Source organism: Triticum aestivum, chromosome 5A, assembly GCF_018294505.1.
Source record: "Triticum aestivum cultivar Chinese Spring chromosome 5A, IWGSC CS RefSeq v2.1, whole genome shotgun sequence".
NCBI lineage: Eukaryota > Viridiplantae > Streptophyta > Magnoliopsida > Poales > Poaceae > Triticum > Triticum aestivum.
Window position 1 is genome coordinate 590,392,641 of NC_057806.1, and position 12,480 is coordinate 590,405,120.

Genomic DNA, 12,480 nt, shown 5'->3' on the forward strand with positions numbered 1-12,480 from the left:
ATCCAGTCGCAGCTGCCTCCCTCGCCATAGTCGCTCTGCAACAGACCGACTGTTGCTTTTGAAGGGTTTGCAACAAGGGTGGTGTTGCAAAACTGGCCTTCGAGTAGATTCTGATGAGGCGGTCTTCGAGGTGGTCGACACGCACAATGTCAGTAGTCGCTGAGCGGAAGCGCTTCTAAAATCTGAAAAAAAAAGAAAACCTCATCACCAGGGTTTTTTTAATTTTCCGTTTAACTTTCAATCTGATAGCCACGCCGGTGGAAAACAAGCATAACGTGGCAACGACCACGCCGCATATCTCCCAAGAAAATAGCGAAGCAAACGGGCTTCGACGACGGAGCCCAACAACGACCACGCGGTTTTGCTTTGGGCTCAAGAAAGAAAAGTTTGGGCAGAACTGGCGACGCGACCCAAGAAGAGTACCCACCCCGGACGCCATTGACGCCTCCGAGCCAGAGGAGGCGAGGAACACATGCTCTCTTTCCCCCCCGCTGAAGAGTAGCTGCAGTTGTTGCCAAGACGGCCACGGAAGCGGAAGCGCAGGCCAGCGCACCACCCGGCGGGCCATTCTCGCCGAGCCCCCGCCCCCGCCCCCGCCCGCTTACGGCCGCGGCGGCGGCGCCCCTCCCCCGCGCTCTCGCCTCCGGGGATCGCGGGATTGGGCGGCGATGGACACCTCTACTAGGGCGGCCAAGATCCCCTCCCTCCCCCAACAGACGGAGATCAACTGGGACAAGTAAGCGCGCCCGCCTCCTCTCCCCCCCGCCGCCCCCCGGCAATTCGCCCCGTCTCGGGCGCTCCCGAGTATCTAGTTGTTAATCTCCCCGCCTCCCCCCTGCCGCAATTCGGAATTGGCATTAGAAAATTTCGATTTAGGAACTTGCCGTGGCTGCTGTTGTTCCCGGATGGAGCGCGATTGGGGAAGCTCTGGTGAATCACGGCTTCTAGGTAGCTCTCTGGTTGGAATTGGTATATTATTCTCAAACTGTGGTGTATACATGTTGCAGCCTCGACATGACCAAACTCTATGTGGTGGGGGCCGGCATGTTCAGCTGCGTGACCGTGGCGCTCTACCCGGTGTCCGTGATCAAGACCCGGATGCAGGTGGCCTCCGGGGAGGCCATGAGGAGGAACGCCCTGGCCACCTTCAAGAACATCCTCAAGGTGGATGGGGTGCCTGGGCTCTACCGGGGGTTTGGGACCGTCATCACCGGGGCTATCCCGGCTAGGATCATCTTTCTCACGGCGCTCGAGAAGACAAAGGCGACTTCGCTCAAGCTTGTCGAGCCACTTCAGCTGTCAGAGTCGATGGAGGCTGCCCTTGCTAATGGCCTTGGTGGTTTGACAGCGTCTCTGTGCTCGCAGGCCGTGTTTGTGCCCATTGATGTGGTATGCTTACTATTAGCCATTTCCAGTTTCCATGCTGCTGCAAAGAGTTGTGCTATGTTTGCCAGAGTAGGCAAATCCATTTATCATGTTTCTGTTGGCCTGTATCTCAGGTTAGCCAGAAATTGATGGTTCAAGGATATTCTGGTCATGTCAGATATAAGGGTGGAATAGATGTTGTTCAAAAGATTATGAAGTCTGATGGGCCATGGGGGTTGTACAGAGGATTTGGCCTGTCTGTTATGACGTATGCACCGTCTAGTGCTGTTTGGTGGGCAAGCTATGGGTTCAGCCAGCGTATGATTTGGAGGTTAGTAGTGATGGTCTAATTGGCTTATCACTATGTTTCTCTCTCTTAGCCTCTATGTTGTTTAAATTCATAGATTTCTTAAGTTGAACAAAGAAGAAAAGGCTAACTGTATGTATGTATATACTGGCAATGTCGATCTCTGTAATTATGCAACCTTCTTAAAACCGCCCCTTTGATGGTGACAGACTCTTTCAATCACATATCCATCTTTTGCTTTCCTGTTAGTAGTGATGGTCCAATAATGCCAAACTACAGTTTTATTTACATTGATCTATCTTTTTGGAAAACTCTGATCTTACTTTGGTGTGCTCTGGCTGATTTGCTTCGGTAATCTTTTCATATTTGCTGTCTTCCTATAGGTAGAAACAGTAACCATGATCAAGTGGTTTGGCTTATATAAATACCTCTCAGACACTAGGTACTCAGAAATACATAGTAGTGTGCTCTTAAGGGTCAGTACAGAAGTTAGTTTAGGGGAGTTCTTTCTTAATGGTGATAGCATCAAAATGTTAAGAATTGAAATAAAGTTATTTATCTTGTTAGCATAGCTACTTGAGCTCACTTCTGTTGTTCTGCTTGTGTAAACAGTGCTCTTGGCCATTTGAATGATAAAGAAGATGCTCCTAGTCAGTTGAAAATAGTCGGTGTTCAAGCAACAGGGGGAATGATTGCTGGGGCAGTGACCTCTTGTGTTTCAACTCCTCTAGATACAATCAAAACCAGGCTGCAGGTGACATTTATGTTTCTGATTATTGTTGCTTATTTCTGCCTAATTGGGTTTGAAGAAGTTCATTTTTCAAGACTGCCCTTGTAACTAGTGCTTATTAAGTTTCACGCTGATGCCATTAAGATGTCTATAACCTGACTCCGTTATCAGAATATCAGTACGATTATTAAGTAAGGTTTAGGAGCACGGGCATTTTGTCTTGAAGTTCATTGATGTCCATCTGAAAACATAAGTAACTTTTGTCTTGGATAATATATAGTAGCATGGGATTGAGGAGCTAGAATTCAGGAACAATCTTTGTTACTCCCACCGATCCAAAATAAGTTTCATGGTTTTAAGAGTAGGCAAGATATATTTCTTCTCTCAGTAGTGATCATTGGAAAGGCAAGCCACTGTATGTAAATGGATACTTGTACTCTCTCTGTTCCTAAATATATGACGTTTTGGTAGTTTAAATTGAACTACCAAAACGCCATATATTTAGGAACTGAGGGAGTATTTCTTTATCTTATAGTTATTATGGGGTCAAAAGGGAAAATTTTCCTCTAAAGCTTTTTCCACAAACCTCTCTATTTAATAGTGAGTAGTAGCATAAATGTGTAATGTTGAAGTGGCTTAGAAGTTTTTCAAGGATATGACATGCACTTTATGGACACACTTCACAACTTTCTTAACATTACATGTTTTATCTGTGTTGATAGTGTCGAGTGTAGACTTTTAGTTAATTACAATCACACTTCTAGACTGTAGCGTTCAACCCCCAGTGTTCAATTTTTCTGGTGATGCTTTAAGAAAATGCTCCGTGCAGCTGATGTTTTCTTTATGTCATCAAGAATTTGCATTTTTTTTCTATTTCTTAACTGTACATGCATCCTGCGAATTATGGTTTTATATCAGCCACATTAATATTTTTTTTCTGTTTTTTCATCTAGGTTAATCAAAACAAGCCAAAAGCCAGTGAGGTAGTTAGAAGATTGATCGCTGAAGATGGATGGAAAGGTTTCTACAGAGGGTTAGGTCCAAGGTTTTTCAGCTCATCTGCTTGGGGTACATCAATGATCGTATGCTACGAATACTTAAGTATGGCCATCCTCCTTTCCAAGTCTTATATGTTTGTTTTTGTATATTCATCACATCTAATGCTATTTGCAATACAAAATTGCATATAATAAATACGCACTCTTACAGTTAACTGCATACTTGAGCATCTCATCTATACTTGTGGTGTCTGGTGGCATTGTGGTCACTTGTCATAATTTGTCCATATCTCCTGTAGGCTATACCATAACTCCCATATGCAATTTAAACCACACTTGAATACAATCTGAAACTGTGGAACTTCTATTCCTTTTTGCTCCCTGTAAGGTTACCTTACATGAAAGCTAGCACATTATGGATGATCGGATTCGTGCTGCACTGTCGTATATGGAAGGAGTATTGGCATATACGGATAGCAAATGCAGTTGGGTGGAATATCCGTGCTTTGCTTCGGCAGCAGCCTGGTCTGTCTTGTGGGACTATGGCCAGTGTATTCCTATTCGCAAAACATGACGTTTGTTAACAAGTTTTCCATGAATGAAAAGCATTTGTTTTATGAAATTTGATGGGTTGAACTTCCAGTAAAAGCCCATTCACAAAAGAAGGGTTGTTTGTAGTTGTATATTCAAACATGGAAGCTCCATACGATATTCCTCTCTAAAATAATTAAGATTTCTCATCTGATCTGAAACTATTCCTTTTTCTCTATTCCTAACTATAGTTTCCTTCTGGTTTTGTCCCCAGAGCGTGTATGTGCTAAAGTTGAAGAGGCCTGAGTCGGCTGACATCTCCTTATGTGGTTCCTGCAAAGACGCTGGAATTTTTGTTGGTAGCCGAAATGCAACAATACTACAAGAAGGCATCAGTGACACCCACCTGAAGCTCTGTTTCTCGCTGACTTGATAGCTAGACAGTGGTTCTTACAAACTTTGGTGCCCCTGGAGGGTATATTTTTTTGGCGGAATATTTGAGGCTCGTATTAGCTGCCTCTAGTGACAGCTATGGATTAGGCAGAATGCTCATATAAACCGAGAGATCAGATGTATTCGATTTCTATTCTTTTGAACTCCAAGGCTTTGTTATGGCGAGTCTGGTCGATTGGGACCAGTTGTAATGACACGTTAGGGGCAAGCTTCGCATTTGCTCGTTTCTCTGCTAAAATTTGTTTTTCCTTGTCAAGAAAGGCAGCAGCTCATTGTCTGATCCCTCCACAGTGTGCGTGTGTGTGTGTGTGTGATAAAAATATAGTTTGATTAAAAAAGAAAGTGTGGGACACATATCGTCTTGCCAAACTGGATGATTGAATGGCTACCAAATTATTGGCATGCCATAGGGCATAGGCAGGCTAAGGGCGTAAACTTTATCTTCCAACCCTAGCTGCCGCCACAGCTTTTGTACAAGCCGCTGCCTCCGGCGGCAAGAGGAGTGAGGACTTGGTTTTATTTTTCTTAGTTTACGGGGTGGTGGCGGTGATGATGTGTTAGAATAAGGTCTCTCCCTACCTTAACGGCATCCGATTTGGCGCCAATGAACGGACTTGTGAGTTTGTGTGCCTAGATTTGGTGGTTCCCTTTAGTTGTATGTCTTTCAAGTAGAGCTATTGGCTGGCTATTTGTGTGGCGATTTTGACGTCTTCTTTTGTATTGTTCTTGACCTGATTTCTCCAACTCCTGAACTGTGGTGATGGATTGCAAGCCTATCCTGGGGTGAAGCTTCAACCGAGTGACTTATAGATCTGGTCTTAACGAACGAGTGACTAAAATCTTGATGCTGCTTGACGAGTGACTAAAACCTGGTATGGCGAGGGCGTATGCAGCCGTCGCTTTTCTTTACTATTGGTTCAGTGCATTTTTCAATCTCCGGCGTGCAGCGTCCAATAGGAGGAAGAAGACTAGTATGCTTTTCAATGTGATTTTACTTTTTATTGGTCATTTTATGTTTGATTGTCAATCCATTTTCTTGATATTAATTAGATCTAAGATGTTTGTTGGGTGTCTCTACTCAAAAGTTTTTCCTTATAAGATGCCAATCCTTCTATGCTCATTTTAGTTCATATTTCTAGCCAATGTTGGTCAATACATCGACAAGCAAAAAATTCCATCAAAATTATATCTAGCCAGCTCATTTGGTAGGGCATTGCCCAAAGAAGAAGAGCTTCAGAATCGGCGTCTCCACAGATTACATTCCTCTAAACTGAGCCATGCGCTGACATTTATCTTGCTGGAAGCTTGCAGTTCTGTGAGATCGACTCCGATGTTGTAGCTCTGCTTCCACCGCCCAGATACTGACAACATATTTTTCACCTTCGTTCAGAGGTTCGCTCCGCTGCGAGAACACCGAACACATTTGCTCTGAAGCAGCAGAGCTTCAGCCCACTCCCACTCCATTTCAGTTGGCCCCCTTCCACCCCACGAGAGGAAGGTCGACGGGGGCCGAGATGGACGCGGCGGTGCAGGAGGCGAAGCTGCTGCGGCAGGTGAACGCCCTCATCGTGGCGCACCTCCGCGACCAGAACCTCACGCAGGCCGCCGCCGCCGTCGCCGCCGCCACCATGACCCCCAAGGCCGACGCCTCCGTCCCCAACCACCTACTCCGCCTCGTCGCCAAGGTATAACCCCCCTCTCCGCCCCCTCCCTCGCCTAGGGTTCCGGCCTAAACCCTCGCTGCTGTCGGCTCGCAGGGCCTCGCGGCCGAGCGGGAGGAGGCGGCCAGGGGAGGCGGAGCTCCCGCCGCGTTTGACTCCGGTGCTGGCGGCGGTGGGCTGGCGCGCCCGCTCGGCACCAATGCCGTGGATTTCAGGTGAAACACATGATTGCTCGCGGTTCTGGCATTTGACAAATGAACTGTGTATATGGATTTGATTGTGAAGCTTACTGCAGTGTGCAGAATGTTAGGGGCCCGTCCAAGACTTTCCCCAAGCATGAAACCAGGCACATCTCCGATCATAAGGTAAGCATGGTTCCAATTTTCCCTTCGCTCAATCCACCATATGGATTTCCCCTTTTACTGCATTTCCTGCCAGGGTATACCATAGGAATTCACTTTTACCCTATTTCCTGCTGTGATGTTTATGAGATATCTGAATTCAACTGAGGAGCGGTATTTTCTAAACCCGAACATGGATGTTACTTATACACGTATATTATAAGCAACAGCAAGAAGTTTACATGGCTCACAGATCGAATGGATAATTTATCAGCATACAATCACCACCATTTACACGCTTTGCACCTCCCATGGCGCCTTCATAGTCACCCAACTTGTAATTTTGTTGGTCCGGTTAATTAAGGTGTGACAGACCAGTTGGCAAGAAATATCATATATACTTTTTTCGGTGGTTTACTCTTATTTTGTGCAGAATGTTGCCAGATGTGCAAAATTTAGTCCTGATGGGAAATATTTTGCAACTGGAAGTGGGGACACATCCATTAAGTTCTTTGAGGTGAGCTTGAATTATCACTCTATCGCTGAGTACAGGATGTGCTTTCTTAGGTTCTAGTTCTTGCTCAATGTACGACTTCCACTTGCAGGTATCGAAAATTAAGCAGACGATGCTAGGAGACTCCAAAGAAGGCTCTGGCCGGCCTGTGGTCCGTACATTTTATGACCACGTGCAGGTTAGTATTTTACTGTTCAAGTCATTGGGTCTCTTCTCGTCCTGTTTTGGAATAGCTTCCTGTTAAGACTTCTTCTATTCATAGTTTGGTAGTTGCTTAGCCAACTTCCTGTACATAGCAGTGACAAGGTATCTAGCTTTGTAACTAGTATTCCAGGTAGTTACTTCTTCACCTTCTATATCTTGAATTGCCACCATAGGGTATTGAACTTTGTAACTGATGATTAGTAACTACTCCCTTCGTCCCATAATGTAAGATAGTGTCAAAAAACGTCTTACATTATGGGACGGAGGGAGTATTTCATTTGCTCCATTCATCCATGGTTCTGCTTATTTATCTTTAATTGTTTGAATTACCACCATGCCTTCTTTTAGCAAGTAAACATCTTTATATTTGTAGGGTGCCAATGTGGCTGCCTAGTGCCTAGTGTCAAAAACATGGTTTGTAGTTCCTCCTATGTACTCTAGTTGTGGTTGAATTCATGGATTCAAGCCCCCATTATCCTTCTATAATTAAAGATTTATAGTTCCTCCTATGTACTCTAGTTGTTTTTGTAACATGTTTAATTTCTTGCAGCCCATCAATGATCTGGATTTCCATCCTATTAGCCCAATACTGATATCTGGAGCAAAAGATAATACGATAAAGTATGCTTATCATTGCTTTCCGCCTTCCTTGTTGTTTGTTATGCAGTTTGAGGAGTTCATACAGAGATTAAGGATAATTGGTCTGTTTACATATAACTATGATATCTCTTTTGAGTTGTATGTCCTTTGAACTTGAAACTTGCTTGACAGGTTCTTTGACTTCTCCAAAACTGCTGCAAGAAAAGCATTCAGAGTTATTCAGGTAGTAAAATGCTTAGTAACTGTATATACTCTAAATGGCATGTTTGTGGTGCCTGAATAATTTTTTTCTCCAATATTTACTTGAACAGGATACTCATAATGTTAGGTCTGTATGTTTTCATCCTTGCGGGGATTACATTTTAGCAGGTACTATGATCCTTTCTGTAATCAGGCTTTTGATCCTTTCTGTAATTAGGCTTTTGACCCTTTCTGTAATTAGACTTTTACCTGTAGCCTCTAGCTTTTTTGTTTTACACGATTATCAATTCTGATATTGCTTGGCTAGAGTTAAGAGTCGACTTATTTATAATGCATTTTAAAGAAACAATCATGTATAGTAGGCATTATTATATATATTTTCATGGTGTCCATACTCTAGCGGTTGCAGAATTATAACTCGCTAATGTGTTCTAGGTATGGCATAATATATCTAACTGAGAATATTTGGTGTCTGGCCAGGATTTGAGTTTTGGTCCAGAATCAGACTGCCGACTTCAATAATTTTTGGCATTGCCTATTTGTCAAATACCGACTAGTTTCGCGCAGTTTCAATTAGATGCCTACATTGCCATATTAATCTATTGAATATGCAATCCTTGGAAGCAGCTGACTTGGATACAAAATATTTTCAGGGACTGATCACCCAGTAGCTCATCTCTATGATGTAAACACTTTCACATGCTTCTTATCCGCAAATCCGCAGGACTCTAGTGCTGCCATCAACCAGGTATTTTCTTACTTTTGCTTCACAAGCTTTGTCATACAGTGGTTATAATTTCATGAAAGGCACACCATGGCAACCCTATATATACTTTGTGGGTGTCAGGTGCGTTACTCGGGTACTGGGAGCATGTATGTGACTGCTTCTAAGGATGGTTCTCTGCGCATCTGGGATGGAGTATCTGCTGAATGTATCCGTCCCATAATTGGAGCACATGGATCTGTAGAAGCTACGAGTGCAATTTTCACCAAAGACGAGAGGTTAGCAAGTGGCGGCATGTGTAAAATGCTTTTGGGGGACAAAGATATATGTGAATAAATAGTCTTAACATCATAATGTTTCAGCATTGTGTTGAGAATCTACCTTTTTTTCCGTACAATCCCCAAAAGGATTAGGTTCCACTATCAAGAGATAACGGAACAACGAACTGTATCCAGCACCCAGGTGCAAAAACAAAAGAAAAAAATAGGTTTGTCCTAGCATCCAGGTGTTGAGAATCTACCTGTAAGTCAGCCTGATTCGTCCTAGTAAGAATGGATCAGTTCCAAGTGGTTAGTTGCCGTACCATTACAGTTGCATACAGTCCATAAGGAATCATCCATTTTAGGATAAACAAGGACAGCAGTGATGTGCCATGGTTACTTGCCAGGGATGGACATACCTGAGCAATGAGGTGTCACGACTATCGTGAGGTGAATCCGACGGTCACACATCAGAGAAAGAGGACCTAACCTGGTCACTCTAGTGTGGATGCAAATGCAAAGCATTTCTCTGTTGTGCAGAAAGGCTTTGTTTTATGGTTAAAATTTGCAACTTTGCATGTACTTGCACATAAGATTGAATAATGAAGGACTTGGTCACCTATTTCGAGTTATTATATTCCTGGATTTGAGAAAAGTTTATGCTAGTATCCTGGCTATCTCTTATGAAGCCAAAAACGTTCTTTCAGGTACATCCTATCCAGTGGAAAGGATTCGTGTATAAAGTTATGGGAAGTTGGCACCGGAAGACTTGTGAAGCAATATCCAGGTGGTGTTAATACACAATTCCGGTGTCAGGTTAGTAGTACGATTCTGTACCATTATCCTTTTCTTTCTTTCTGATTTAACATACTACACATTTGGTCATACAAGCTGTTCTTGCTCCAATTGTAGCCAAGTATCTCAGCTAGTCAGCCTAGTCCATATGAAATATAGGTTGTAGCTTTGAGCTTGTAACTGAATGTACAACTAACATCATTGTTGCAATAAATTGACTTTTGTTGTTTAGGCTGCCTTCAACGAAACGGAGGAGTTTGTACTATCAACCGACGAGCAAAACAATGAGGTGAGTTTCAATTCAGACTAGTAATATCTGTGTTTCAGAAGGGAAAACCCTTCAGCACACGCCTCACTGTAATGCTGCCTGGTCTTCAGGTTGTCATCTGGGACGCACTTACTTCCGAGAGGGTGGCAAGATTGCCCTCTGGCCATACCGGCGCCCCTAGGTGGCTGGAGCACTCCCCTGTAGAGCCAGTGTTTGTTACATGCGGAAACGATCGATCCGTCAGATTCTGGAAATAAACGGCATAGATTCAATCCAACCTAGCATTCAAATCACGAAGTTTGTTGTATCATGAGTACTTCAGGGTAAAAGAAAGGAATGCTTGTAACTGTAGTGGCTGTACTTATAGGAGTACATGCTGTTGAAGCTTGACATCGTACCAAACTTAGTAGGGTAAGATTTTTTTTTTGTCTGTTATGGCATTGAGATTGTGAAAGAGAAAAATCCATCTACAGTCACTGAACTTGTTTCAAAACTCACTTCTATACCTACTAATAAAAGAAATATGTATTCTTAGTCTGTCATGCTATTTTATTGAAACCCCCCTGATGTTTCTGACATTACGCCCGCAGTACATATCAAATGTTTTTTTAAAATACTCATATCTTCTAAACCGTAACTTCAAATTTAACATTGTTATATATGAAATTTGATTAGAAAAATATATAGAATCTGAATATGATGTTATTTTACCTGTTAACTATTTTAAAAAAATACTATCTAGGGTGCAATCTTAATCAACAGTGCATTATCCGTCTTTCTTTCGTATCGGTACTGATCCGGATTGTGGATGAACATCTCAGCAAAATCAGGATTGGAGACGAAATTGAAGATCGCTTGCTCGTTTCTTTGTACGTAATAAATCTACATGCGAGCCGTGTTTAAATAGAAGACATGTGGAATCTTGAACTTGTGTTTTTGTAGGTAAAGACCATCTTTGTTTCGGCCGTAGCTACAAATACTCAGATTATAGACCATTTTAAAATTAAAAGCATGTGATATTTTTTCTCCCGTTGCAACGCACGGGCCATTTTGCTAGTTGATCATAAATACAATCATATGGCTCCAGCTATCATGCTGTACCATGGCTCGCAGGACAAGATAAAATTATTACAACATATCGCATCTCATACAAACATATTGAAATAAATGAAGGCTTATACCACATCACATGCAAAACCTTCGACAAGAATGAGTTAGATGTCTCTAATCACTTTGCTAATTACCATGGTTGCTATAGTTAAGTTGGCAAAAATTTACTTTTCCTACAAATAATAAGCATGACACTTTACGTTGTTGGTTTAACCTTCGAGGTGTATGAAACACGAGACTTAATTAGAAATCTCGAGCTCCATACTAAACTTCGTCATTAAAGCGTGACCCTCGTGTAGATCATTATCTACATTGCCCTTCCTCCTTCACAAAGTTTGTCTTTAAAGATTATGAACGAACCCAAAGTATCTGAAGCATAACTATGGATGCTAGACCTTAGTAAGCCAGACCTTTGTAACAAAGCTCGAACATGCTGTCAAGATCAAAACCTCGCGAGATTAGAGGGGTTACAACATGAACGTTCAATAGTTAGAACCATCTAATCACCCTGCACATACATGGAATGCCGTATATCACCATATGCTCTAATCGTACCAGCATCTACTCATAGATTTGCTCATAATGCCACTGTAGGGGAACGTGCTACGCAACAAAAAGTTTATGCTACACGATCACACCCCGAACACTATGAAGATGGTGGTAATGATCAAACTCATCGACGGTGCAGAGTAGCGGAAGTTGCAACGAGTCAGTGCAGCTTAATGATCCCATCGATTCCGCAGCTAGGTTACACCTCCCAGCCGCAAGAATTGTTCTCCGAGAAAGTAAAATGATAATGATTTCTATCATGTATTGTACACTTTAACAGGACACAAGTTCATTACACAGTCAGGAATTGTATTTTGCAAGCAAAAGAGTCACTCCAATTTCCCCAATCAAATAGGCACACTCTCTGAGAAGTTACCGTTGAAGATTTACATGAGTGGTTAGACCCTGGATTGATCCGCAAGATAACTAAGGATTAAGGGATTATTACAAGCTATCTGATACGGTACACCGTAGATTAAGGGATTGACATCTGCACAAACTGATCTGACGGCAATAAATTCAGGAATAAATGCGAGCACCAGGATTTAAACCCCGATGGGCTGGAAATACCACAACCCCTCTAACCATCCAACCAAATATCTGACATCAGCTAGTTCGAATCCATTTTCGTATTTATTTTTCGCGGGCGAGTATTTCCGTTTTCGTAAATATGGGCCAGATTCGATGTCGTGAGACAGCAGCATACGCGATCGGAGTTCGAATCATGTTTATATTTATGCAAAAAAGATGGGCAGCACAAGCTAGGACGTCCGGGCGTTTCGGGCACAGACACCCTCTCGATGTCGGTCCCAGCCTCTGTATATTTATGCAGCGGTGCGTCTGCGTACTTGTGTTTCCGAGCACAGAAG

General features: G+C 42.9%; 2 protein-coding genes across 2 annotated transcripts; both read left to right on the top strand.

The window, feature by feature from the left end:
* Positions 1–402: 402 nt before the first annotated feature.
* Positions 403–4,656, top strand: LOC123105059 (solute carrier family 25 member 44). Its single transcript, XM_044527037.1, has 6 exons — positions 403–736; positions 1,008–1,389; positions 1,500–1,696; positions 2,285–2,426; positions 3,356–3,503; positions 4,206–4,656. The coding sequence occupies exons 1-6, from the start codon at positions 669–671 to the stop codon at positions 4,235–4,237; spliced, it is 969 nt and encodes a 322-aa protein (XP_044382972.1). The 5' UTR covers positions 403–668; the 3' UTR covers positions 4,238–4,656.
* Positions 4,657–5,675: 1,019 nt separating this feature from the next.
* On the top strand, positions 5,676–10,489 carry LOC123105058 (cleavage stimulation factor subunit 50). Its single transcript, XM_044527036.1, has 13 exons — positions 5,676–6,069; positions 6,142–6,260; positions 6,341–6,410; positions 6,820–6,903; positions 6,992–7,078; positions 7,655–7,725; positions 7,876–7,927; positions 8,016–8,073; positions 8,559–8,653; positions 8,753–8,907; positions 9,597–9,705; positions 9,917–9,973; positions 10,063–10,489. Exons 1-13 carry the CDS (start codon positions 5,899–5,901, stop codon positions 10,207–10,209), a joined length of 1,275 nt encoding a protein of 424 aa, XP_044382971.1. The 5' UTR covers positions 5,676–5,898; the 3' UTR covers positions 10,210–10,489.
* Positions 10,490–12,480: the final 1,991 nt, after the last annotated feature.